Genomic DNA, 26388 nt, shown 5'->3' on the forward strand with positions numbered 1-26388 from the left:
AAGCTGTACTTACGTATCTAAAATACAAATATGGACGGCCTCTGCCCTCAAGCAGTTCACCAACTTGTGGACAAAATGATCAGCTAACACCTACACACCACGGGATGGCGCAGTGCCACAGGAGCTAGCAGAGAAGCCCGTACCAAGTACCAAGGAGCACCAAGGAGGACACCGAGTGGGAAGACACAAGGGGGCCTTCAGTCCACAACAGAAGTGCACTGGGGGACAAGGGGACATAAGGAATTCCAGACAAAAAGATAAACCTGAGAAGTGCCACATTCACTGCTGCTAAGGTAAAGGTTCAACTGGATGCATGGTTCAGCAAGGAACAAGTTGGAGGATTCTTTGGGAAAAACCACTGCCTATGGGGTCAAAATGTCAAATCACGGTGCTTTACTTAGTCTTCTGTTACCTAGACTTCAAAGAAGAGAAAAGACACCAAGTAAGCTAGGTATTGGCGGAAGCTGCCCAATCAACCAACAGTACTGAATCCTTGTACTCAGTTGAGCAGTTGGAGCAGATCTGCCTTTTTGGAAACATTATTCAGAGATAGATTTCTTTACAAATAAATTAAATCTTTAGAAAATGGAAATCTGTTTGCCAAATAAAGCACAGTTAGGAACAGAAAAGCAAGTGTACAACAAATAAAGTTTTTATGGTACAAAGCAACACATGTAACATATTTCCAAGTGGGGCCCTCATCCTACTGAATAACCATGCAGGATCCAAGTCCTACATTCACCAAGAGGTAGAATAGGAGATTTGCAGTATTTTCCCACCTTGAGATCAAAATGTGAGTTCTATCAAAGTTATGATATCATGCTGTAAGTAAGAACAGGAGAACAGGGACCATCAAGATCGCTTAGAACTGATCATTCAACCACAAGGTTTCCTTATTTGAACCAAGGACTCAACAAAACAGCAGCTAGTGGTGGACAATATCTTTGGGAGAACTTAAGGTTAGGAAAAAGTTATGTGACTTGTCACGTGTGTTTATGACCTAACATCTTTGGCAAACCCAGACTGTAGACCCCGAAACATCACCAAGTGGATGACACAGCATGCCCTTCCTCCCTCAGAAGCACTCCATCTTCCTCCCAAAACCACTAATATGCTCTCGTCATGCAAATTTCATTTTCTAGAATTCTATATGAAACTAAGCATATATCACATGCACTTTGTTTTTAAAACCTGACTTCTTTCAATCTGCACAATCATTCCTTTTTTATGTTTTTTATTTGTTTTTAATTTTTCTCTTTTTGCAGTACTGAGGATTGAACTCCAGGCTTCGTGAATGTTAGACAAACATCCTCTGCCCTGTTTTTATTTTGAGACAAGGTCTCACTTAACTGCCCGGGCTGACGTCAAACTTGAGATCTTCCTGCCTCGACCTCCCAGTGGCTGGGTATTCTAGGTGTGCATGATGCACCTGCTCATTCTTTATTACCAAGGGGTGTTCCATGGTGTGGATGATCCACAGTTTGTTGCCCATCCCCCTGTTGATGATCATTTGGATTGTTGGGGCTATTTGTGTATAAGGCTTTGTAAGGGCAAATGCATCCATTTCTCGTGGGTAAATACCTGGGAATAGACAGGCTGGGCCAGGTGGTAGTGCCAAGTTATTTTCCAAAGTGGTTGTGCCATTGTGCACGTCACACCAACCGTGTCTGAGCCCCAGTTCCTCCATGTTCTAGCCTAAACTTGTGATCAGCCTTCTTAACCTTATACCGTCCAGTGGGGGTTCAGTCAGAGCACTCTGTGGTTGCATTTCCCTAAAGCCCACCAATGTCGAATATCTTTTTAAAATATTTTATAGTTGTAAATGGACACAACATATTTATTCATTTTTATGTGGTGCTGAGGATCGAACCCAGTGCCTCACGCATGCAGGGCAAGCACCCCACCACTGAGTCCCAGCCCCAGCCCCTCGAACATCTTTTACCTTGCTCAGTTGCTATCCTCCCTCATCCTGTACCCCAGCTCCACTTTCCCCACAGTACTCCTGGTGCCCTCCTGACCTTAGAGAATATTTCTAACATCCGCATTCATGTGTGTAGCTAAAACTAGAAGCGGATACTGGTAGGATGAGATGTCTCCATTTCTGGTACATTAATTAATAATATTTTTCCTACAATATTTAAAATATGCTCCACATTTTCCCAGGCTAACAACACTATTTTAACAATGAGGAAGATTTTTATTCCACGATCAGTAAATTTCTAAGGTTTCACTGTAATTAAAAAATATGTATAATTTAGTTTAATAATGTTTATGCTTTTTTGAAAAAAAAAATCATGATAAGGATATTCTTTTAACATAAAAACCAGACGAGATCTAAGCCAGCCACATCTCCATTTCCTAGCCAATATATCTAAACAAATTGCATAATTGAGGAAGTCCCATAACTGCACTTTTTTTTCAGAACTCTTGAACATCTGAATACTAGGAAATAGAATCGTTGTCATGATTTAATTAGAGCCTACAGATCTTGACCTTGGGACTTCCTCTATCTGGATGCTGTTCAGCCGCGAGAGTCCTTTGCCCAGGTTGCACTTAGGAGTCAGCTCCTTCAGGAAACTGCTGCGTGAGGAAGCGTGTTAGCAGGGGTCCCAGAGGAGCCAGCTATGTGCCACTTGTTTTCCTTGGCAGAGCTTCTTTCCACCGCATCTTATCAGTGAAGAGCTGCCCTTCCTTTCTCTCTCTCCAAGGTGATCAGATCAATGAGGAGCTCACTCATCTGCAAAAATGTGAAGGCTGGCCTCGCTCAGACCACAGTCTCAGATCCCCCTCAATGCTCAAGCACACAGACCTAAACGTTAGAAGCAATGGTTTAACTCTGACACTCAAATTCCAGCCTTCTTAACCCAGCTCATTCTTCAGACATCTCAGTATTAGCTCCTCCTGCTTTCCTTATCCATTATAAATTAGGTTCTTGATGAAAAATTTAGTGAAACTACTCAAATTATCAGATCTTAAGCAATTTACCAAAAAAAAAAAAAACAACTTTCATTTGTGTAATGCATTGATACTTTTCAAAGTGTTTTCAAATTTGTTATTTTTCTTCTCTAAATGTTGTATTTTTCTCATTGACTGTCAAACAGATTGAGTTGCTTTCTGTTCAATGCAAGTAGAGTGCTTTAAAGATCAGAAATAATTTATAAAGCACACTGAGCTTACACAAGATGGAATTACCAGAGGCGCTAACCTTGGGCAGAAGCAGAACTTCAGCTATCTAGGTGGTGTGATTTTAAGAGCATGAAAAAGACTCCCCAAATTAAGAACAAATGAGTGACACTTAGAATCCCCCATCCCAACCGAGAACTCCACTGGTGGAGAGTAATCTCTGTAGCATGCAAGGCTTCTCATATGCTTCTGCTAAAATGCAAAGAGCGTTGGGATAGAAACACTTTAAACTGTATCAGTTACTTGTATCCGAGTGTAAATGCACTTATCAGATGCTTTGGCGAAGGCCTCACCAAGAGGGAGGAATAGGTAGGAGAGGTGCATAGGAAATATGAAGCCCTGGGCGCTGGAGAGAGGAGAGAGAGGAAAAATGGGAACAGAAACAGCAGGCTGGGGTCCAAGGAAACACATCTCATCTGCTTAACTACTTTATTATTAGAGAGATCCTGAACTTCTCCATCAGTACTAAGGGATGCTGCTGCTGTTAATATTCCTAAAATTATCATTGGTAAACTTCTGAGAGTGAAGTAAAATAAAATAATTTCAGTATTTGCTGTGAAAGACTCTTTTCCCCCCTCAGCCTCTTAACGATGAAATTTTAAAACTGCAAACTACGAGTCGTGTTTTAAAAATATATCTATTTTTTAATATTTATTTTTTAGTTTTCGGCGGACACAACATCTTTGTTTGTACGTGGTGCTGAGGATCGAACCCAGGCCACACACATGCCAGGCAAGCGCACTCAAACACTAGTATGGCAATATGTAAATCAATGGATGTGTAACTGATGTGATTCTGCAATCTGTATACGGGGTAAAAATGGGAGTTCATAACCCACTTGAATCAAAGTGTGAAATATGCTATATCGAGAACTATGTAATGTTTGAACAACCAACAATAAAAATTAAAAAAAAAAAAAAATATATATATATATATATATATATATGTCTTGTCTAATGAGAAACCTTGATGAATACTGCACCTCCCCTTCCTCAATGTACAGACACACGAAACTGCTGAGAAAAGCAACCAATGGACAGCTCCCCCCTCGGTCCTCCTGATGGCAACTCCTCTGGAACCAGAGGCAAGTCTAGAGGCACAAAGGGGAAATCAAGTCTGGATCCACACACGACGCCCTCACTGGGCCTGCACTCCCCCGCCCACCAGAGCAACAGGCCTGTTCATCTCATTTCCAACAGCTGCCACTGTGTGGTCATCTCACCCTGCCACCAACTGAAATGGACGTGTGTCAACAGTCCACCAAGCTGCATAGTGTTGGGCATGATTAAAACCATGTTAGTCTAAAGCTCAGAATCACCATCACCCAGAGGGTGGCCAGCCACCAGGGACAGTCGGCCCAGCCCAGCGCAGCCCCCAGGCCCCTTCGATCTTGTGGAGATTCAAAGGTGGGAGCCTCAGGCCTCAGTAACACTCACAATGACTCTCATCAAGCCCAAAGGCCACCCACTCGCTCCCTGGCTACCAACTAACCCTCGCCTTGGATATTGGTTAAAGGTATTTAAAGTGATTTAATGTTAAACCCAAAATCCTAGATCTAAGCCACAGATTTATGTGAAGGGTTTGCACCTTTCAACAACTACCCATGTGAGACGCTCCGTCCTGACGTTGTCTGACAGGGAACACCTGCTCCCATTAGAAAAATTGAGGGCAAGGCACTCACTCCAGGAATACGTACACCTACAGCGAGAAGATGGAATAGTCAACTCAGGTAGGGGGTTCTGCCATCTCTGCCATTGTTCCCAAGAAGACCAATCTCTGAATGATCTCTTCAACAGTCCCAAAATGACAACACAATGGTTAATAGTCCTGACCAAGTCCTCCAACCCCATCTCCCACCACCCCAGTAACCACCCCTGGACTAGTGAGGTAGAACCTACGGTGAGGCTCTACACTCGACAACTACAAACCCAGGTCCTCTCTCAACCCAAAGCCTCTGCTCATCATCCACCTTGTACCTCTGTCACCTAAAGATGTCTGGGCTTCGCTTCCCTGGGCAGCTCAGAAGGCCCCCTGAGAGCTGGCTAATCTGATGTTTTAAACTTGGAGAAAATGCCTCACACATTTGTCATTCTGTGGCACTTTGGAAGCATCTACAAATGAATGTATTACCCCCACATACGCAGGAAAAAAAAAAAAAACAGGCAGAGGAGAAGTAACAAATAATTCAAAGTAAACTATTTACCTGAGAAGAATGATCAAATTATTTTCTTCATCATATCAGCCACAAAACAATGCCCAAAAATGACCCTTGCAACGTTTTCATGAGTGGTGAAAATCACTGTGTTCTTCAATGTTGATCATGAACAGTGTTAAAGGTTAGTTAACTGAGTATCACTGACACTTCCAACATGACGAATTATCAGAAATGGGACTTACCCTCTCATCCTAAATAATTACAAGACAGGACTGGATACACAAAAGAACAATGTATAACAAAATAGAGTAAATAAAGAAATAAAAAAAATTAATAACAATGATAAAATAATTCAATTAAAAATGGGCAAATGACCTGAATAGACATTTCTCAAAAGAAGGAATGCAAGTGGTCAAAAGATATATGAAAAAAAGGCTCAATATAATTTAGCCATCAGGATAATCACATCAAAATCACAATACTATCTTACTCCAGTAAAAATGGCTATTATTTTAAAAATGCTGATGAGGATTTGGAGAAGAGGAACTCTTCTTCATTATGGATGGTAATATAAATTATTACTGCCATTAAAGAGAACAGTAATAACAGAGTATCCTCTCACATTGAGATTTAAGAGTAACTATATCCAAGGGACTTGAAACTATGAATCTATAACCTGCACTTTACACAGAAAACAATAGGGAACCCGCACTGAAGCAGAAAAGGTCAAAGATGCAGCTAAGAAGAAATGTTTTGTTTTTGCCATGAGCATACTTCCTTAGAGTGAAAAAAAAAAAAACAAACATTTAATCCATTGCAAAAGCAGACTGCAATGAAAAACAAATTTTATTAACTTCAGATATCTAAATGTAAAACAAAATGACATCTGCAGTTTTAAAATTTTTTCAGTGTTGTTATGCAAAATAATAGGGGAAGGCAAAATGGCAGTACTAGGGATTGAAACGTAGCAAATTACATTTCATGCATGTATGAATACATAAAAATGAACTTCACTATTATGTATAACTATGATGCACTAGTAAAACATTTTTTAAAAAGAAAGAATTTATATTTTGAAATTTATATTTTAAAAATCTCCTGAGCTGGGTGCAGTGGTGCATGACTGTGATCTCAGTAACTCGGGAGGCTGAGATAGGAGTTCATTCAACTGAGAACAGAACTCAAGAAGTTCAAGGCCAGTCTCAGCAATTTCGAAAGGCCCTCAGCAACTTAGTGAGACCATGTCTCAAAATAAAAAATAAGACTGGGGATGTGGCTCAGTAGTAAAGCACCCTGGATTAAATCCCCAGTACCAATTTAAAAAAAAATCTTCTACAAGATAAAAATGAAAATTATATATCGAAACCTCTGGAAAAACAATATCTGACTATTTCTAGCATGCAGCAGTCTAGTTTATGAAGCCAGAAAACAAGTTTATTGTACAGAAGTCAGGATTTCAAGTCTAGTCTCCAAATGCCTTTAAAATATCTCATCTATAAAATGTGGAGCTTTTTCTCCCAACCAAGGTTACTATACCCAGAAAAGCTCAGTTTAAAATTCAAGGGGGAAATAAAAATTTTTCAATGACAAGAATAAACTAAAAGAATTCACGACCACCAAGAAATCACTACAAAGAATACTCAGAGATAAACTGTATGCAGAGAACTAAGAAATCCCAAAGTTCCCAAACAGAGAAAGATAAATAGAAAAAGAATTCACTAAACAAGAATCAAGATGGTATTAAATTTAGCAAAAACTCAAAATGGCAGGGAACTACAAACACATATCCATCCTAACATTGAGATTTAATGGTTTCAATTCTCCAATTAAAAGACATACATTATGGACAGGGGTTATGCTCAGTGGTAGAGCACTTGCCTAGCACATGTGAGGACCTGGGTTAATTCTCAGTACTACATAAGAATAAACAAATAAAATAAAAGCATGTTGTCCATCTACAACTAAAAAAAAAAAGTGTTTTAAAAAGACAGATTAGCAGAATGGGTCAAAAAATAAGATTCACCATTTGCTGTTTACAAGAAACTCATCTTATAGGCAAAGACCCGCAAGCTGAAGGTAAATGGATGGAAGAAATATTCCACACAAATGACCCTTGCAACATTTTCATGAGTGGTGAAAAATGACTCCAAGTAGACTCCAAAAACAAGCATGGGTAGCTAGTTTCCTATCTGACAAAGCAGATTTCAAGCAAAAATTAATCAGAAGAGACAAAGGAGCTACTACATCCTGATAAAGGAAACAATACAATGAGAAAATATAATGAAAGTAAATATTTATGCTCCAAATCTTAGCATACCCAATTACGCTAAAAAAAAAAAATACTCCATGACATTAAATCCCAGATAGACCCCAACACAATGATACTAGGTGATTTTAACACACCCTTATCACCAATAGACAGGTCATCAAAACATAAAATCAAGGCTACTCCAATTTAAAAATATTATAAATCAAATGAACCTAATAGATAACTACAGAATATTTCACCCCAAAACAGCTGCACTTCTCAGAACTTCATGGAACTTTTTCCAAAATAGACCATATTCTAGGTCACAAAGTAAACCTTAGCAAATACAAAAAAATGATATAATCCCATGTATCCTGTAAGGTCATAATGTAATGAAACTACAATTCAACATCAAGAAAATTAATAGAAACCACATAACCACACAGAGATGAATTATGCTCTCAAAGGAAGAATGGGTCAAGAGAGAAATGAGAACAGAAGGAGAACAGACACAACATGTCAAAATCTCTGGGATGGTATGAAATCATTCCAAGGAAAATTTATAGCACTGAGGCCTGCATTAAAATATTAGAGAGATCCCAAATAAATAAGCTTATGCTCCACCTCAAGCCCTTTGACAAAAAAGGACAAACTAACTCCAAAATTAGAAGACAGGAAGTGATTAAGATCAGAACTGAAATTAATAAAACTGAAAATAAAAAAATACCCAGGATCAGTGCAATGGAGTATTGGTTCTTAGGAAAGATAAAAAAAGACTGAGCTTTTTCTCTAGACTTCGCTATTCCCTGACTATTGCAGTAGGAAGCTCTCTCTTTAATCTTGCTTTGGCGCTGTTCCATTTGACACTCAGTGGTCCCGAGGCCCAGCCTGCAGATGGGCCTCACTGCCCTTCTCTCAGAGGGCAGATTCCACCTTCACACTCTTTCCGGGGTTCCTCAGATCTGCTGCCTGAACTCTGTCTCCACATTAGCTTGTTAGTCAACTAGTGCCTCCAAAACAACTTTGTGATTTCTGTTGCTAGATATCTTTCTTTATTAAAATGATCATTTATAGCAATTCTCACCAAGAATCCAAAATACTGAACAATAAACACTAATAAATTACAAGTCATATACAATTTTTTTCAAATATAGACACTTGACACCATGCATTTGCTGCAACATGAAGGCTGGTAAATTCTGATGGATTAATAATACTTGGCATGGAGGAAAGCAGGAAGCAGCAAGGAAATCTTTCACAAAACAGAATGTTCTGTACTTTGAACCACTGCTCTTAACCCGTTTGCAATTTCTTATTTTAAATGTCTTCCTTTCTTACATTAATGCCATTGAAATAAAGCAGAGTAAACAATATAAGAGCATTTCGAGAAACATTTTAAAACAGAAAAGTTCTCCAGGAGACAAGATCATTCATCTTCAGCCATGACCTGCGGATTTGTTTCCTAAGTCCTTTCAGTCAGGCACAGTGGCACAGGCCTATAATCCCAGCGGTTCAGGAGGCTGAGGCAGGAGGACCCCAAGCTCAAGCCAGCCTCAGCAACTTAGCGAGATCCTGACTCAAAATAAAAAATAAAAGGGCTGGGGATTGGCCCAGTGGTTGAACACCCCTGGGTTCAATCCCTAGTACCAAAAAAAAAAAAAAAAGTAATTTTTAATGCAGAATGATTAGAGTTCCAAAATCTTTTTTAAAAAACCTTCTCTTTCAGAAGGCATATCAACTTCCAAATTAATCATTTTTTAAAGCAATGATTCTTCAATAGGTTGATAAAAAATTATTATACCCAGATACATTTCCTTCCTGTTTGACATTTGATTTAACCAGTAAGCAGAGCGAGTGTTGAGGAGGAGATCAGTGGGGCATCAGTTAGAGCTTAGAAACTGGTTCCCTAGTTGGGGGAAAGCCCAGATTGCAGCACTGGCCAATTTCCATAGGGTAAACACTCCCAGCAAGACCACCTTCCAGCTGCCACCCAGCATCGCTGAACACAAACTGGAGAAAAGAAGCACCCAGTCAGACCTCGGGAGCTGGAGTCAGGCAGTTCAGCAGGACACTGGAAGAAGCCACCAAATCGTCCCATGTCTCACAATGACCCTCTGCCTGCTCCCTTGCTCCACGCCCTGCAGACCTCGCCCAACGCCTCTGCAGGGCTTTGTCCAGCTCTTGTCCTCCCACGCCACATCCGCAGGAACCCACAAGCCTATCACTTTAATTGTTTTCCTCTGCTGACAAGAGAGGTAGTGATTTTTCTCACCTTCCTCCCAATGCGACATGGTTTCTTGGAATGTCCCTCTGTGTTAAGCACAAAATGTCCCAAAAATGAATCGTACAGATTAAGGCTTAGGGCCTCTAATCAGCTGCTTGGTCAAGCAACTAATACAGCAGCAGGTGAAGACAATCAATTAAGCTTTACTTAATGGACATCATGCTGGAAATTGGTCGGTTAATTATGAACTAGCCCACTAACTTCTAGATTTACTATTCCCATGTTTATGCTTCTTGACATTAAAAATATCCTATAAAAATGTTCATTGTGCTCTGCAAATATAAAAGCAAGCACAAAGACTTGCCTACTTTAAGTCTACATCGACAGGATCATACACACACCAGTATCAAGCTCCACTCCTGCCATAGTGAGTGTGGCTTTGGACAAATTGCATCACTTTGCTGGGTCTTTTTCCAAAGTGAGAACCATAGTATGTATCTATGAAGGTTCTCATAAGGATTAAATGCTGATAATGCTGATTAATGATCAAAACACAGTACCTACTCGTCCTTACAGTTTTCCACACAGCACCTGTGCTGGGCCCAGCCCTCCTTCTACGAGGGTTTCCACAGCTGGATGGGAAGACTGCTGACCGGACACCAGGGAGCCAGAGGTTTGGGACGCTCCTCGAGTGCTCTGCCGCCCCATGCTCTGGGCCCAGGACCAGCAGAGCCCCGAGTCCCCGGTCCCCTAGGCTCTCACTGCCTGTGGCTGCTTGCTGAACCAAGGCAAGGCAAGACTCCCTGCCTCAGGCTCTCTGTCCTTTCTCTCCGTCCAGTGGGACCTACGTTAAGGCTCCAACCCACTATCGTGTTCCCCGATGAGCTCCCTGACCCACACCACCTCCCGACCAGTGCTGTGGGCTGCACCAGCCGTCTACCACCTCCTCTCCTTCCCCTCACCCGCTGCTCCTCCAGCCCTGCAGCCTCCTAGTCCGACTTCAGAGCTGACCGCAGCAGCTCCCACCATCCCGCCTTCTCCCATCCCGCTTCCTACACGCCCACCAGCCTGCCTGCCGCATGCCCACCTTCCTCATCCCCTAACATCGCTTGCTGATTTTGCTTCTTTTGTGGTTGCTCCCCAATTACAGAGGAGCCTCCCCAGTGACTGACGTCTGCCTAGCACCAGGAAATAGTTCCTTAATAAATATCTGCTGACTCAATCAGTGAAGAGAAAACTGGATTTTTGGAACTGGCCCCAATTAGGACCTGAAGGCACCAGTGGACCTCATGAGCAGTGGGCATGTGTTATGCTTTAAATATTAGGGTCCCCCAGAAGTTCACATGAGATAAAAAGAGTTTAGAGGTGAAGTGATTGGACTATGAGCATCTTGACCTAATCAGTGCATTAATCCTTAGATGGATTAACTGAGAGGGATGGAGGCAGGGGGGGTACAGCTGGAGGGGTAGGTCACTGCAGGTGTGCCTTCGGGATAGATATTTTGGCCCTGGTGAGCAGAGCCATCTCGGATTCCTGATTGTTGTGATCTCAGCTGCTCCCCACACCCTTCCACCTGATGACCTGCCTCACCTTGGACCTGGAGCAATGGAGCCAGCCGTCCAAGGTCAGACCTCTGAGCACCAAATCAAGTTTTCCTCCTCTAATTGTTCCTATCAGGTCTGTTGGTTATAGTGATTTAAAAAGAAAAGAAAAGAAAGCTGACCAAAAAGCTGCTGCTGCCCAGTTCTGATTAGCCTCATCCATGGAAGCTTACGGTCACACAAGATCACCCCATGAACACTTAGGGCAAAATAAAAAATGGAGCCTGGTTCTCAGCTGGCACCAGCGGAAAAGGGTGCTGCAGCTCTAAAGCTCCACTCGGGGTACGTGAAGGGAGCAATTTCTAGTCCATTTTGCATGAACAGAGACACGGAGAGGGTGGTGTGGTGTGGTGTGGCCCTTGCTGAACGGCAGGGAGCAAGGGGAGAACATCAGAACCTGGACAGGACACGGGGGTGGGCAGCAGAAGGGGCGAGTGAAAGGCCTGTGTTACCCTCAAAGGAGCTCAGGTGTGAGGTTATTTCCCCCTGGTCGATGCGCACAGAAGACCCCAGAGGTAGGGAAGCTTGATATTCTGATCATAGGTCTCTCTTCTCAGCCCCCAGGATGTGCATGTTAAGTGTTCAATTTCAAAATGAAGATCACATGACTATATAACCAACATACCCAAGAGGCTCAATTAAAAATATTTTCATCTATAGCCAAATGTAAACTGAGATGGCTAGTTTAAAAACTCAAATCAGAAAAGCATCAGATTTTACATAGATCAGCATTTGGGATTCTGACAGAATTGCATTGAATTCATTAGTCTATTAGGGGAATATTTCCGTCTTAACATCGTTAAGTCTTCCCATAAATGAACAAGGGATGTTTTCCCAATTAATTTAGATCTCTTCTAATTTCTTTCAATAATACTTTATAGTCCATTTTGCATTTCTTTGGTTAAATTTATTCCTAACCAGTGCATTCTTTTTGATGTGGTATAGATGGAATAGTTTTCTTAATTCCATGTTTGGATTGTTCATTGCAAGTGCATAGAAATACAATTGATTTTTATACATTTTCTTGTACCCTGCCATCTTTCTGAAACCATTTATTAGTTCTAATAGTATTTTAGTGAATGCCTTCAGATTTTCTCTCTACATAATCATACTATCAGCATCAGACACCTCCAGGACGGTTGGAATACATTGACAAGAGCAGAGACACTTGTTCTGCTCCTGATCTTGGTGGGAAAGCATCCAGCCTCTCACCACTCAGTACCTTAGCTAGCGAGTTGTCATATTGCCCTTTATCAGGTTGAGGACCTTCCCCCTCATTCCAAGTGCACTACAAGTTTTCATCAGGAAGGGCATGGTGCAGGGAAACCACTCCATTAGTGGCCGCCAGGAAGCAAGGAGGGCTGGGGGCCTACAGGGAAGGAGACCCCTTCCAGGACACACCCCCAGTGACCAGCCATGTCCCACCTGCCTACAGTTACCACTCAGTCAGTCCATTTGAACTAGGATGGGCTGATTAGGCCACAGCTCTCTTAACCCAATCATTTCACCTCTGAATGTTCCTTCATTAACACAGGAGCTTTGGGGGAACACCTCATATCCAAACTCTAGCCATGACACCTTAAGTTAATTGACTTTCAGATGTTAAACCAGCCTTGTGTTTATGGTATAAAACAAGGTAGTTCTACAATTCATGTAGAATTTTGAGGGACCCAGAATAGCCAAAACACTCTTGGTGGGGGTGCGGGGTAGGTAGAAGGACTCCTACTTCTCAACTTAGCAAGGGTAATGAGGACAGTGTGGGACAGGCACAGGACAGACAAAGATCAACTGAACAGAATTCAGAGTCCAGCTGTATACCCAAGTAGCTGTGGTCAACAGATTTTTGACAAGGGTGCTGAGATAATGCAATGTCAAAAGAGTATCTTTTCAATAAATTTTGCTGTGTGTCCCTAAGCAGAAGATGAAGTGGACCATTACCTCACAGTGAATTAAAAATGAACATCAGGAGGGAGGTGAGGAACCAGGAAGGGCTGGGGGCTGAAATGGAGCGAATCACATTCCACACACATCCAGCTATGTCAAAGTGAACCCCACTAATATACTTCACTACAATGCACCAATGTAACAGTTTTTTAAAAAATCACTCAAAATGGATCAAAGGCCTAAATGTAAAAGCAAAATCATAAAACTCTTAGAAGAAAACAGGACCTTGATTTTGGCAAAGGATTCGATTCTTAGATATCACATCAAAAGCATGAGCAATGAATTTAAAAAGACGATAATTGGAATTTACCAAAATGAAAAACTTTGTGCTTCAAAGGACACTATCAAGTGAAACAACAGTCCCCTGAAATAGGAGGGGGCTGAGGCAGGAAGACAGCTTGAGCCCAGAAGTTCAAGGTCAGCCCAAACAACAAAGCAAGGTCCAGTCTCCAAAAGCAAAACAACAAACAAAATCTGTATGTAAATAGGACTTTCCCTTTAATGTCACCAGAGGAATAAGAGCAACGAGGAAGAGAGCATTCTGGAGAGAAAGGCAGGCAGCTGCCCACAGCAGGGTGGTCACAAGAACATTTCCATTGTCCAACCCAGCAATGAAGGTGACAGGTGCCAAGGCATCCCCTGTGGGTGCAGCCAACAACCCCGCTCATTACCTGCTTTGGAAGTGACCAGCTGAAGCACCAGAGGTCGTCTCGTTACAATGCCCGACCCTCGAGGAAGAAAGTCCCTAAAGAAGTAAGAAAAAAATAGATTAAGGCATTCAGGAATTCTGATCACCTGTACACTTATAAGTTCCACATTAATTCTTCCAATTCCCAACCTTTCAATGTGTCAGTCACCTAAAGAAGGGAGGGAGGAGGGGAGGGAAGGGGGAAATAGTGGGGAGTGATATTGGCCAAATTATATTGTTATATTGTGTGCGTGCGTGTATGAGTATTTTAACAGGAAATCCCACCATATGTACAACCCTAAGATACTGATTAAAATATGGAAAAAAAAGAAGCATTTTAAAAATTAAAGAGGGGAAAGGTCTTATATTGAATATTAATCTATTACCATAATGACCTCACTGGAAAGTGTCATTCATACATTGAGCCTGAAATTAATCAAAGCTTGCATTAAATTTTAGTGTGTTAGCAATTCACTTTCATTTTCAGAGAATTAGCATTAATAAGAACATTTGAAGCTAAAATTATTCCTTAAACTCTTTTTGATGACTAAAAAGAAATCAGGACTCTCTCTGGCTTGAAAATCAATGTTAGCATCATTGAATTCTGACCATGACTAAGAAGGTAGAATAGACTGTCTTCTAAATATCCTTAAATTTTTCTGCAATAAAAGGACATACAAAATGTGGAATCAAACGAAGGCAAATATTGTTTCTACAAAAGTTAACGTCAGAAAAAATATTGCAACTTGAGTTTTGTTTCTTCTCATTCATTCCTGATAAATAGGAGTTCATGACAAATGAATATCATGTTGAAAATGGCATGTTAAAATACCCTAAACCTATATAATAGCAGCAAAGAAAGCATCATGCAAAATCATATCAACAGTGCCACAGAAATAATTACTGATTCTACAACATCAGTGAATCATATGTGTATGTGTTTGTATACATACACACACAGAGAGACATATACCCACACACACACACCCTTACAATAGTATTTCAACACACATACAATGCCTCACAACTTTTAGAAGGACCACCACAGAATTCCGTTCAAAATACACTTTTGACTCGATATGTCTTGAAAAGTGGTTCCCACCCTGCAGGATGGTGCTGCAACCCAGACACCAAGACCCATTCTGAACATGCTGAAGCATGATATTCTGCAGAAGATGTGTCATCTATCCTCCTAACAAGCTCCAGGGGGTTGAGAGCCAGGGGTGTCAGGCAGGGTGACAACCATCCAGGGCATGCTCTGAAGGGAGAGCTACAGAGAGCATTAAGCAAATCCCCCCAGCCAATACGTCAGTGAATATGCTGGGAGAGGAAGGAGTACTGCACAGCCTCAAAACGAAGCTCTTGACTTCCTCAACTCCATGGGCCAGAGTTCATTTAGAATGTCACTGTATGGGAATAGAACAAAATTTGTTTGCGCTCCAAAAAAAAAAAAAAAAAAAAAATGCCACCTGAAATAAACAATATGATTTATTCATTATTTTTTAAAAAAAAAATCACTGAGAGACTGAGCCATGCTAGGGAGACACTGTAGGAACGGCTGGAGCTTAAAATGCAAAGGAAAGACGAGGCAGGTCCACAGAACAGCACTCAAAAGGGAACAGTGGGCCACACTGACATTCAGGTGGGAGAGACCAATGCGCCCCTTGTGATGTGTAAAACACACATAACTAAGCCCTCCTTCTTTCAATACTCTCCAGGGAGTACACTAAGATAATGCAAGTTTGGATGGTTTCAATAACCATTTATAATTTGATCCCAAGGAACAGGGCATCTACTCTGGCCTCTAGCCAGAAGGAAGAGGCTAACTGGAAAAATAAGATGAAGGAAGGAAAAACACAACTGCAGGGTAAAGAGTGGAGGGCCTCTATTTGAGCTGTGAGGGCCAGGAATGAGGTTTTAGAACTTACAGATGCCAACCAAAGAGAAATGTGCAGGTCTTAGGTGCCCGAGTGACGCCGTTTAACAGAACCATAAAATGTTTTCTGAGGAGATGGAGAGAAAGAAGAAGAAAGAGGAGGAGGTGGCAGCAGCAAGGACAAAGGAGATTTAGTCCCTTTCAACCTTTACTCTGGGACTATTTCAACTCAGCCCTGTTAACTACATTAAAGCAAAACAGAATGCATCTGTCATTTTACTTATCAAGTAATTACCCTGTATTTGGATGAAAAGCAAACCCACAAATCCAGTCAATAGTTTTCCCTATTTTTTTTTTTAAATTAAGCAAGCAGAACTTTGCATTGAGAGTAATGAATAGACCCAGGCACCCACCCCTGCTCCTGCCAACTCACCTCCACAGCTGCCAGGGGGCTCTCCAGTCCTGCCCCTAACACATACACTTTCACCAGAAATAAAAGATTGGGTGACCAAACCTTGCCAAGTGAAAGTCTCTGCTCCTTCATGGGAGTCTCAAAAATGCAATGAAGCACAGAGAGGAATCTCCCCCCAACAAAGAGTGAGCAGCTAGTTGGGCATCCTGAATGTACATCTCATTATATTGACCCAGAAAAATAAAACCCCCTGCCCGGCACACTCCTGCTGTGAGCTAAGGACACGATGAACCCTCATGGGGGAGAGGGAGACCTTTGCTTTGAACCCCTGACTGGGCAAAACCCCCCCTGAACCTCAGGATTTTTACTACTAAACTCCACGCTCCTAACGATAGTCCAAGTTGTGTGGCTCAAGTGAAGCCCAACACCTGACCACATTTTAAAACCCAAGCCACAGAACAAGGGGTTAATGTTCTCTGATTGTTGGCGGTATACAGCCACAGAGTGCTTCTCCTGACACTGAAGAATTCTCTTGCCTAAAAAACCTTAAATTGCCAGGCAAGGTATATTCATGTTTTGCAAATGGAATTTGGATGTGAGGAGCCACCAACTCCACCTGAACCTCCTTCTTGGTGTTGACCAGCCGCCATGCTTTGGAGAACTCAGTTCCTCACGGCTGCCCCCACCCACACTGAGCCAAGGCACTGGCACAAGCAATCTGAGTGGTTCATTAGCTGTGCAATCGGAGCTTGGTTTCCTCCAGAAAGCATGCCGAATGGCTTATCCACCTGTTAGTTTAGGGAAAATGATGATCATACTTTAGTATTACTTTAGACTATATCTTTTCTTTAAATTTGTGGCCTAATTCATATGCACACAACAAATGAGAGCCACAGAGTCCCATTTGAACCATGCACATATGAGCCACTTTCCTGAGTCATCTGGAGACTGGACGGCGTCGAGCTGGCTCCAGGCCTGCCCAGGGCCTCACCGTGGCAGGTCCGCACAGGGCAGAGGGAGCGCCTCCCTCTCTGTGCCACCAAGAGCTGCAACTCAAATGCCCTCTTGTCTCTGAACCCACCAAATGAAGGTCAAGCCTACAGTCTTAACAGCTGTGCTTCAGGCAGTAAGTTCGTGTCCCCTCATGACTTCCGGACTCCTACGGTCTGAGAACAGTCTCAGTAACATTTCTTATGGGCTCTTCCAGAAACTTTGTTACGAAGAAACATTGGTATTGCTCCACTAGGAAATGACCCAACTTTGGAAGCCAGAAAAGGGTGAACACACTGGCTGTATCAACAAACCTAAGAGGAACGTGCCCCTCTAGCAGCAAATAAAGTAACTATGGAGACGGCTTTCTTCACTCTAAATCTAAGTGGTCATTGTGCAGTAAAAAGCCAAGAACCACCTGCACCTGACGATGGGAGCCCGGCGCTGCTCTTCCAGAAGCTGATTCGAGTGACTGATTCATCACAGGAGAACGAGCGCGGTCTGGGCGGAGAATGCCAGCAGACGACTATCAAGCAGGACAGGTGCCGCGGATAAGCACCCCAGAGGAGCAGTGGACAGAGCCAGGAGCTTCTGTCCGGGTGACCTGCCAGCAGGAACTGTAGAGAGGGAACCCGAGGTGGGAGGCACTGGACAGAGAATCTGCAGCAGAGGACGTTAAGGAAATGCAGATATGGAGGACGGTCAGAAAGACCGGGAAGGGAAGGGAGCAGGCAGACCCTGAAGCCCTCGCTTGGCGTTGATGTTCCTCCTGTGAGATCCGAAAGGCACTCAGGAGCGTTAATGATGAGGTTTGCATTTTAGAAAACTTGCTGGGGGCTAAATAGAGAACAGGAAAAGGGGAAGACTTAAACCAGTCACTAACCCATCAGGTTGCTCAGGAAGAAGAAAAAAACAAAACAAAGGTCCAATCCAGGGCAGAAATGGATGGAGGTGGAAAGAAACAGGAAGGACTCAATGGTTGTCTTGTTGTGGAATTGGATATGGAAGAGTTAGGGCGAGGCTCACCCCTGGTTTGGGTAGCTGGATCAATGTGGCCCACTAACCAGGACAGGAAATAAAGGAGTTCTACCTATAGCTGATTTTTATGTGGTGCCTACCCTGTGCCAGCACAACCTATTTCACAAAGAGGCGGAGAGGGAGGGAGAGAGAAAATTTGACCTCGTAACAATCCTATGAGGTAATCACTATTACTATTATCACTCACAGATGAGGAAACAGGCACAGAAAAGTCACATAATTTGCACAGGGTCACAAAGCTAGTAAGTGATATCCGGGACTCAAACCTAGAGAGTATAGCCATTGGACTACGTTGGTGATCATTAGATTCTGGTATGTTTTCAGAGCTATGTGGGAAGAACATAAGGGGACATACTGGACCTGTTGATCTTTTGGTGCCTGGGAAGATCCAGATGGGGTTAAACTGAAGGGTTGGAACTCAGAATAAAAGTCCTGTGTGGGCATAACTTGCAGTCACAGAGCAGAAAGTTGAAGCTACAGACCAGATGAGTAGTGAGCAACGTATTTTTAAAAAGTAGCCCTTACCAACAGAAAAGCCTTTTAAAACTTCATTTTCAAAATATGATTTTTTTTGTACCCCCAAATAATCCCCTTGGAATTACCTTCTCCTAACACTTCAAAATGATAATCCAACCAAAAAAAAAAAAAAGAGTAGGGGAGATGGGAGACAGGGAAAGGAAGGAGGAGAGAGAGAGAGAAAGATCACTCCCAAATGCTGCCACCCCTCCCCAAGAATGCTGAGGTCATGCTTTGATTCCAGCCCCAACACAATGGCGCTGTCACAGTGGCCCTGAGCTTGTGCTCCCTGACTGAGAGCCTGCCCACCACCGCAAGGCCACTGTCCTTGCTGAAGGAAGTCATTATGCCAAAATCCACAGATTTAACTGGAAATTTTCCACTGCAGTTTCCTTTTCCCTCCCTAAATTACTGGCACACAGTAAGATATTATCACACGGAGACTTGTAAAAGATCACAGTTTTGCTACTGTTACTCTATCATTTAAAGCATTCAATACCGACGTCATCTGGTTTTGGAAAACGTAGTTACAAGACCCATTGCAGGAAAGAATGCTTTATGTTTATTACCATGTAAAAGATTTCAATACTCACTTTTTACTCACAAAACTTTAACATCCTAAGCAATATACTCTTCTTAAATCTAATTGATCAATAATCAATGGTTCCCACTAAAACATTTAGAATGCAAAGTTCCTCTATCAGAGATGTATAAACAAAATAAAGACACTTCTCGGTTCACAAACACCATGTCCTCACCCTGCCAGGGAACACTGTCAAGAACCCTGGGCCTTGATGTTTAATCCATTTTATTTGCTTTTTCACAAAAGTCAATTTGTTCAAGAATCTAAAGCCACTGGATTACTGAGTCTGGGTACAAAATAGAGGCACTTAGCTCTCACTTTATTCCAAATCACACCTTACCCTGGCTGGCTGCCACGAAGATGAATGGCAAAGTAGACCACCATAAGGACCACCAGTCGTCTTCCCAATATCCTTTCCCCCTTTCTTATTGACAGAATCCAACTGTTATTAGGAATGGCAATGTGCCCACCTTTCATAGATAAATAAACCAACCCCATTTCCCAGCCTCCCTTGTAAACGGGGTGTCCACGTGGCTAACTTCTAGACAGTAAGGTGTCATTACAGGCTGCCGAGTGCCATCCACACAGTTCCTCCAAAGAGTCTAACCTGGTGAGTACCTTTCTCCTTCCTCTTCTCCCTGCTGGTCACCTGTGGCCTAACCACCTTAGGCCACAAGGCAATCATGGGGACTGAAGCTACGGGCAAGAGACGGCAGGGAACAAGAGAAGACAGGAGCCTCGGAAGACTCATGAGTCGCTGCAGGTGACCCTGTTCTACCAGGGGGTGGGAGGGAGCAGAGGGGCGAGCAGAGAGACCCTGCCCCAGGCTGGTGCGTCTCCACCTCCTTTTCCTTATTGCCCCCCAACGAGCTTTATTTCACATTCTACATTAAAATTGTCCCCTATTAAATACAGTATCAGATACATTGCCTACCAGTATGTGTGTTTTGTGTTTGTGCTTTAAACCTGAAAAGATGCTTGTTGTCCCCCAAGAACCAGGTGTCACTGGAGCACTAGTTGTCCCACTGAGAAAGAGCACTCAGAAGGCTAGATATTCTGTCCCATCAGCCACACCTTCCTGTGGAGTTTCTAAAGAGATATGGGTGGAAAAGACAAAGTCAGAGGGCTTCCGCCTCAATCCCAGTTAACTCCCACACTTTCCAGCCTGGAAACCCGGGCAGGCCTGCGTAAGACGCAGCCCTAATGTCATCCATTTCCCTGCAAATGCCGTGATCTTATTCTTTTAGAGAGAGAGAGAGAGAGAGAGAGAGAGAGAGAGAGAGAGAGAGAGAGAGAATTTTTTAATATTTATTATTTAGTTTTCGGTGGCCACAACATCTTTATTTTATTTTTATGTGGTGCTAAGGATCGAACCCAGCGCCCCGAGCACGCCAGGTGAGTGTGCTACCGCTTGAGCCACATCCCCAGCCCCAATCTTATTCTTATGAATGTAATGCACTCCACTATTGTCATCTATGTAAGAAATAAATTTTTAAAAAGAAAAAAATAATAAGACTCAGCCCTACGACCTGGTATCCCAGAGGCTGAAAGGCCTCCTGTTATGGTTTGGGTATGAAGTGCCCCCCAAAGGCCCATGTGTTGAAGCCTTGGTCCCCAGTGCAGCAATGTCCGAGGTGGAACCATGTGGCCTTGACAATTGTGGATCAATAGGGCTCTGACCTCATCAGTAGATTAATCCATTGATGGAGTCATAATTTTATGGCACTATTAAGAGGTCATGGAGGCTTATGAGGTGTGACCTAATCACAAGAAGTAGGTCACGGAGGCCCTGGTAGGATATACAAAGTTAGTGCTCAATGACAACTTACTGAAAAAGCAAATTCAACACCCTAGAATTAAAATTGTCAATTTTTTGGTAAATTCTATGGGATAATTCTTTAAGTATGTAAATTCTTAATTAAAGATAGAAGTATCATGTATGTGATCTATTACTTTCTTACCCCCCAAAAAACATTTTCCTTACATATTTACTTGATTTTCTCTCAGGGTCTTATATTGTTGACTTTCATATTTTAGACAACAAAGGGGTAAAGAAGAAAAAGCACTCTATCTAATTCTCTGACACACACTCACACACACACAAAAAAAAAAACTAGATACACACGTTATAAGTACATAGCTAATTCTCAACTGCTAAGTTACTCCTGAAACTATGTTCTCAGTGACAGTTTAGGGAAAATATTTTTAATAGCTTTAAGTCCCAAAATGTACTAACAGTCGCTGGTAGAAAAACAGAATAAGAGAACTCACTAAATTCTTGCTTCCCATTCAATAAGTTCTGCTGACTGAAGAAGGCATATTAATGAGCCAACCTAAGAATTATTTTCTCTGAGTGTTCACTGTAGGCTATATGACAAACTTGTATGTATCAGGAATGATGTTTAAACTACGTGTCCACTGGTAGTCAGTACACTGACGTGTGATCAAAGTGACAGTTCTGTGACAGTCCCGGGATGGAAGGTCTAGTCTGACGGGTGGCCTCCCCGGGTGCTTGGAGCACCTTCGTCGAGAGCACCTGGGCCTCACCTGCCTTAGCAGTGCTGTTGGTTCTTTCTCCCGAGACCCAATAGCACACTTCAGAATTCACCACAAAAGCTTTGAACACTTAAATCCAAAGGAGAACAGACCATTTGGTCAAAGATGGAACAATCAGTTCTGGCAAAATCCGCTGATACATCCATGCCCACTTGTGTTCAAGACATTGTTTAACAGGGGAAATCGAGAGCAGAGTGATATAAGGGCAATGATTCTACCCAAGTCAGAATTTTTCTATCATGACTACAGTTTTATTACTAAAGAGTTTAATTCCTGCGGAATGCTTTAAAACACTTCTTTTTAAGACTGTTTAGTGTGGTGGCTTAGAGCAGATTCCAGCACTAAAATGCCAGGGTTTGAACGCAGGGTGCCCTGCTCGTGGCTGGGTTTCCTCAGCCGTAAACTGGAAGGAGGCGGAGGAATAATAGAAGTCTATCTGCTGTGGACAGATGTCCAAGGAAACTCAAGACTTTCTGATTTTAGAGAGGTAAAATGATGCGCACCATCACCAGAGTCCGCAGAAGCATCTGGAATCAAACTCACTAGCGTTTCTCTAGCAGAACAAAGTAAAGTGAGTACTAAGAGAGAAAACGCCAACGGTGAACAGCCTCGTATCAGTTGAGGTCAAGTTTGCTGGTTAACAAGTGCTAAGTGAAATTAAGTTTTGCCGGATGAGTTATAATTGGTTTTCAGAGCGCTTTGCAATTGTAGGAAAGGTCTGAAATGTTTCCAGTTAGGCCCAGCACACAGCAAGGGGTCAAGGCTACCCCCAAGATGATCAGTACCATCGTCATCACTTTTAGAAGTAGTGGTATGTTATCTTGAAATCTACTTAGTAATTATTTACTCAAATTTGTTCCTCAAACTCAATGAGGCCTCCATAAGGAAGCAGAAGTGATCTTTTGCAAGCTTACCCATAGCTATGTCCGTCTTGCCACACTGTCTAGATTTTAGGGGTGTGACAAGGAACATGCCTCAACTTGAACACATGTGGCTCTGACCTTTCCATCTGGGAGCTCAGACTGCTGTGCTTCTGCCTCCCACAGAAGGCCAACGCTCATCATGGAACAAACTCTTAAACCAGCCAAGAGTCAACACACATTCCAGCCACAGTGCGCTCCATTCAGACCCAGAGCGAAGTGAACCCCTGGCATCTAGAGCATTCCACATGCGTGTGGCAAGTGTTATTTCTAGCCACTTAACAGCACCAGTGAAAAGAACTCAAATACTTAGAGAAGAAAAGGTCTGCATTCCCACGAGGAGGAGAGGCCTTCATGAGCCCTTAATGGCCCCCTTTCATCGCCTTCCCACTGACGCATCTCTAATTGTTCCAACTGTGATTTCAAGTCACAAAACCAGTAATGGTATAAGTCTTCAGTTCAGTGTGTGCATTCTGAAAAGAGGTCTTTAACGGCACAACCCTGTAATAAAGCCCGTGACAGCGTGGGGTCTGGGCCGCAGCCTGACCATAAAGAGGGAGCAGGGGCCCGAGACCCTGGCCAAGCAGCAGCTGAGGTTCCGGCTGCCACTCGCCCTCCTCCCCGAGAGACTCCGTGTCCACGTCTTGAAAGTGCAAGGACAACACAAATGTCTTCTGATGCCCCTGTTAATCCTCACGTTCTCTCAGCCTGACGCTGCACAGAAGCTGCTCTCGCCTCCCGGCCGCTGAGCAATCTCCCAGCTTCCTGGTGTCTCCTCCACAACGGGGAGGCCAGCGCCCAGTCTGGGTTCCGCAAGCGCAGGATGACCTCGATCGCTTTCTCCCTGCGGCCTGGCCCACGGCAGGTGCCCAACAGTATTCCTTAGAAGGGAGGAGGAAGAGGGAGGCAGGAAAGAGGGAGGGAGGAAGAGGGGCAAGAGGAAGGGAGGCCAGGACAAACGGGATCCTGTCCTACAGCGGACACTGGTAAAAAGACCACATTAGGAAATTTTTCAAATTCATAGACTCTGCTATATTAGAGTTATTATAGAGACAGCAACTCAATATTTTCTGTGCTGAGGAATTAAGACACTAAAAATATTTAAATGTACAATAGTCTACATAGAATATGAACATTTTGATGCTTTGAAACAATGAACCAAGAATTATTTTTTTCACAATTAAATGTTTTCTTCATCGTTAGCATCTAATCTCAACGTAGACAGGAAAATGAACAATTGACTGACAATTAAAACATTGAAATTTGGCAGGAAAGAAAAAAGGGAAAGAAACCTCCTGGCCCATTGGATTAAAAAAGACATTTCTAGTGCAAGAGTCCTAACATCAACAAATAATGGGAATAGGAACCTGTTAAATCATTACATAATCTATACCATCTCTTATTACTAATGTGAATGTTCACGTTTTACTAAGTCAGACGCCAATAACTCCGATGTATAAATGAGTTCCATTCATCTCTCCCTATGATCTGTTTTCAAGAAATTAACATGTAAGATTCTTATCTCCCGAGTTAACAGTATTTAAAGAGTCATAGTTTGATAATTTTAAACCAAGGGTTATAACCAATGAGTTTGATAACAATTTTGTTATCAAAGATCATGACTTACACTTTAAAAAAAAGTTGAAAGGAATGGAACCGGGGCTGCGGTTTAAAGCAGTGGATCAAGGCAAGCCTCGTGGAGAAAACGTGATTTGAGCAGGCGTGGAGGGGTGAGTGCGCTGGCCACGCAGATGCCAGGGAGATGGTGCTCAGAGGAATTCATAAGAGGAAGGCACTGAGACAGTGTAATGGGCAGTCTCAAAGGATATCACAGGGACTCTGGCTTTCTCTGTAAGAAATGGAGGTCGTGGGGGAGGCTGTTGAAAGATTTTGTGCAGAGATGTCACACGACCTGACTTGCATTTGTAAAGGATCACATCAGCTATTAAGAATGAGCTCTTGGTGTCGAAGACAGAAGAGGGTAAAATAAGTGGGAGAGGTGACGGCAATCTAGGCAAAACATCAGAGCCTTGGACCAGGTAGGGGCTGCAGAGGTGGTCAGGTTTGGGGTTTCTTTAAAAATGAATCCCACCTGGAATTATTTCTGCCTTGCAGCACAACGTGGTAGGACAAGGATACGGGGTTCCAGAATGGCCTGGGTCCACCTCTCATGTTACCTTGGCTACATTTTACGTCCTCTCTCTAAATCTCATGGTCCAGATCTGTGAAATAAAAGTTGTGTCACTTACTCTAAGGTTTATTGACCTTGTAACTCAACAATACGCATTAAGCACACAGCAGGACTTCCATCAACGTCACCTTCTTTTCCTCCCCTAGGATTATTTGTTAAAGACTTAAGTGAAATATTAAAGTCCCAACAAATAATAGTTAACAGACATTCCCCGGAAGTTAGGACTCTTTGATGAAAATAACCTAGTTTCCAAAACAAATTAGGTATCTGTAAAACAGGAAAGATGAATGTATTTTAATTCCAAAAAGTAGTAGATTTTGAATCATGTCAGATTTTTCAAGTTAAAGTACATTATCAAGATTCTGTGCAAAACATTCTTAACGTGGTTCATCGCATGTCAGGAGACTAGTTAATGGGGGCAGGGCACATGAAGATGGGCTCTCAGGTGCAAGAGTCTGTGGGCCTTTGTAATGGCCACAAAGAAACTGACGGGAGGAAGGAATTACGATGTTTTTAACAAAGTGAAACTCAACTACGATTAAAAATACTAATGTTTTATAAGCTACTTCATTCATTTCCTCATCTTGTCTTTGAAAGCTACAATGTACAGGGATGAGACGACATCCAATAATCCAGTCCCAGTCCCCTGCCTTGCACAACTCATAGCCACAGGCCTTTGTCCCCACCCGTCAGCTGTGGGCCACCTCTTAGAACTGAAAACAACTTCAGTCTTGAGCTGTGGTTTTGAGCCTGCTCCTGGATTTCACCCTTAGTGCCCTATCTCCAAGCTGACGTTCCTGTGGGCTTTTTCATCCTTCTGTAAAAGTAATTCTGTGTGCTGGGCTCAAATCCACTCAAAATACCTCCCTGGACCATTAATAAACCGTTTCCTGATAATCACTTCTTTGCATAGAAAGTCCTCTTGCCCATTTGAGACCCCCCCACCCCGTCCAATCTTACTCAAGGTAAGCTTCTTTTCACTTCCCATCTTTCTCCTCACCACATTCGTAAATACCTCAGAGCTTGGGACAGAACTTCCAGGCCCTCCCCTCCTGCAGGCCAAAGCCCTCTCTTCCGTGATTTTCCACACAACAGCTCAGCTCTCCCTCAATTCAAGTCATTTCATTCTGTCCCTAACCAGCCTGTGATTTAAGCAAGGCAGGCATCTTTCTATATTGCTAATTAGGAAGCCAAGAATTATTTTTAGACTCCCTAATCTCTGCTTATTCAAAAAGGAGAAATAATATTTGACATGAATTTTGA

The 26388-nt window shown here is 42.7% G+C and overlaps 1 protein-coding gene across 4 annotated transcripts in view; it reads right to left on the reverse strand.

The window, feature by feature from the left end:
* Positions 1 to 26388, reverse strand: part of Dnm3 (dynamin 3) — a 450337-nt gene that overhangs the window by 370065 nt on the left and 53884 nt on the right. For all 4 annotated transcript variants that reach the window (XM_046430283.2, XM_046430282.2, XM_046430281.2 and 1 more), the window contains exon 2: positions 14027 to 14100. In XM_046430283.2, coding sequence (XP_046286239.1) covers positions 14027 to 14100 — 74 coding nt within the window. The remainder of the gene's footprint in view (positions 1 to 14026; positions 14101 to 26388) is intronic.

The sequence above is a fragment of the Marmota monax genome, unplaced genomic scaffold (assembly GCF_021218885.2).
Source record: "Marmota monax isolate L192 unplaced genomic scaffold, Marmota_monax_Labrador192_F-V1.1 WCK01_AAM20220418_F8-fsc00055, whole genome shotgun sequence".
Classification (NCBI taxonomy): domain Eukaryota; kingdom Metazoa; phylum Chordata; class Mammalia; order Rodentia; family Sciuridae; genus Marmota; species Marmota monax.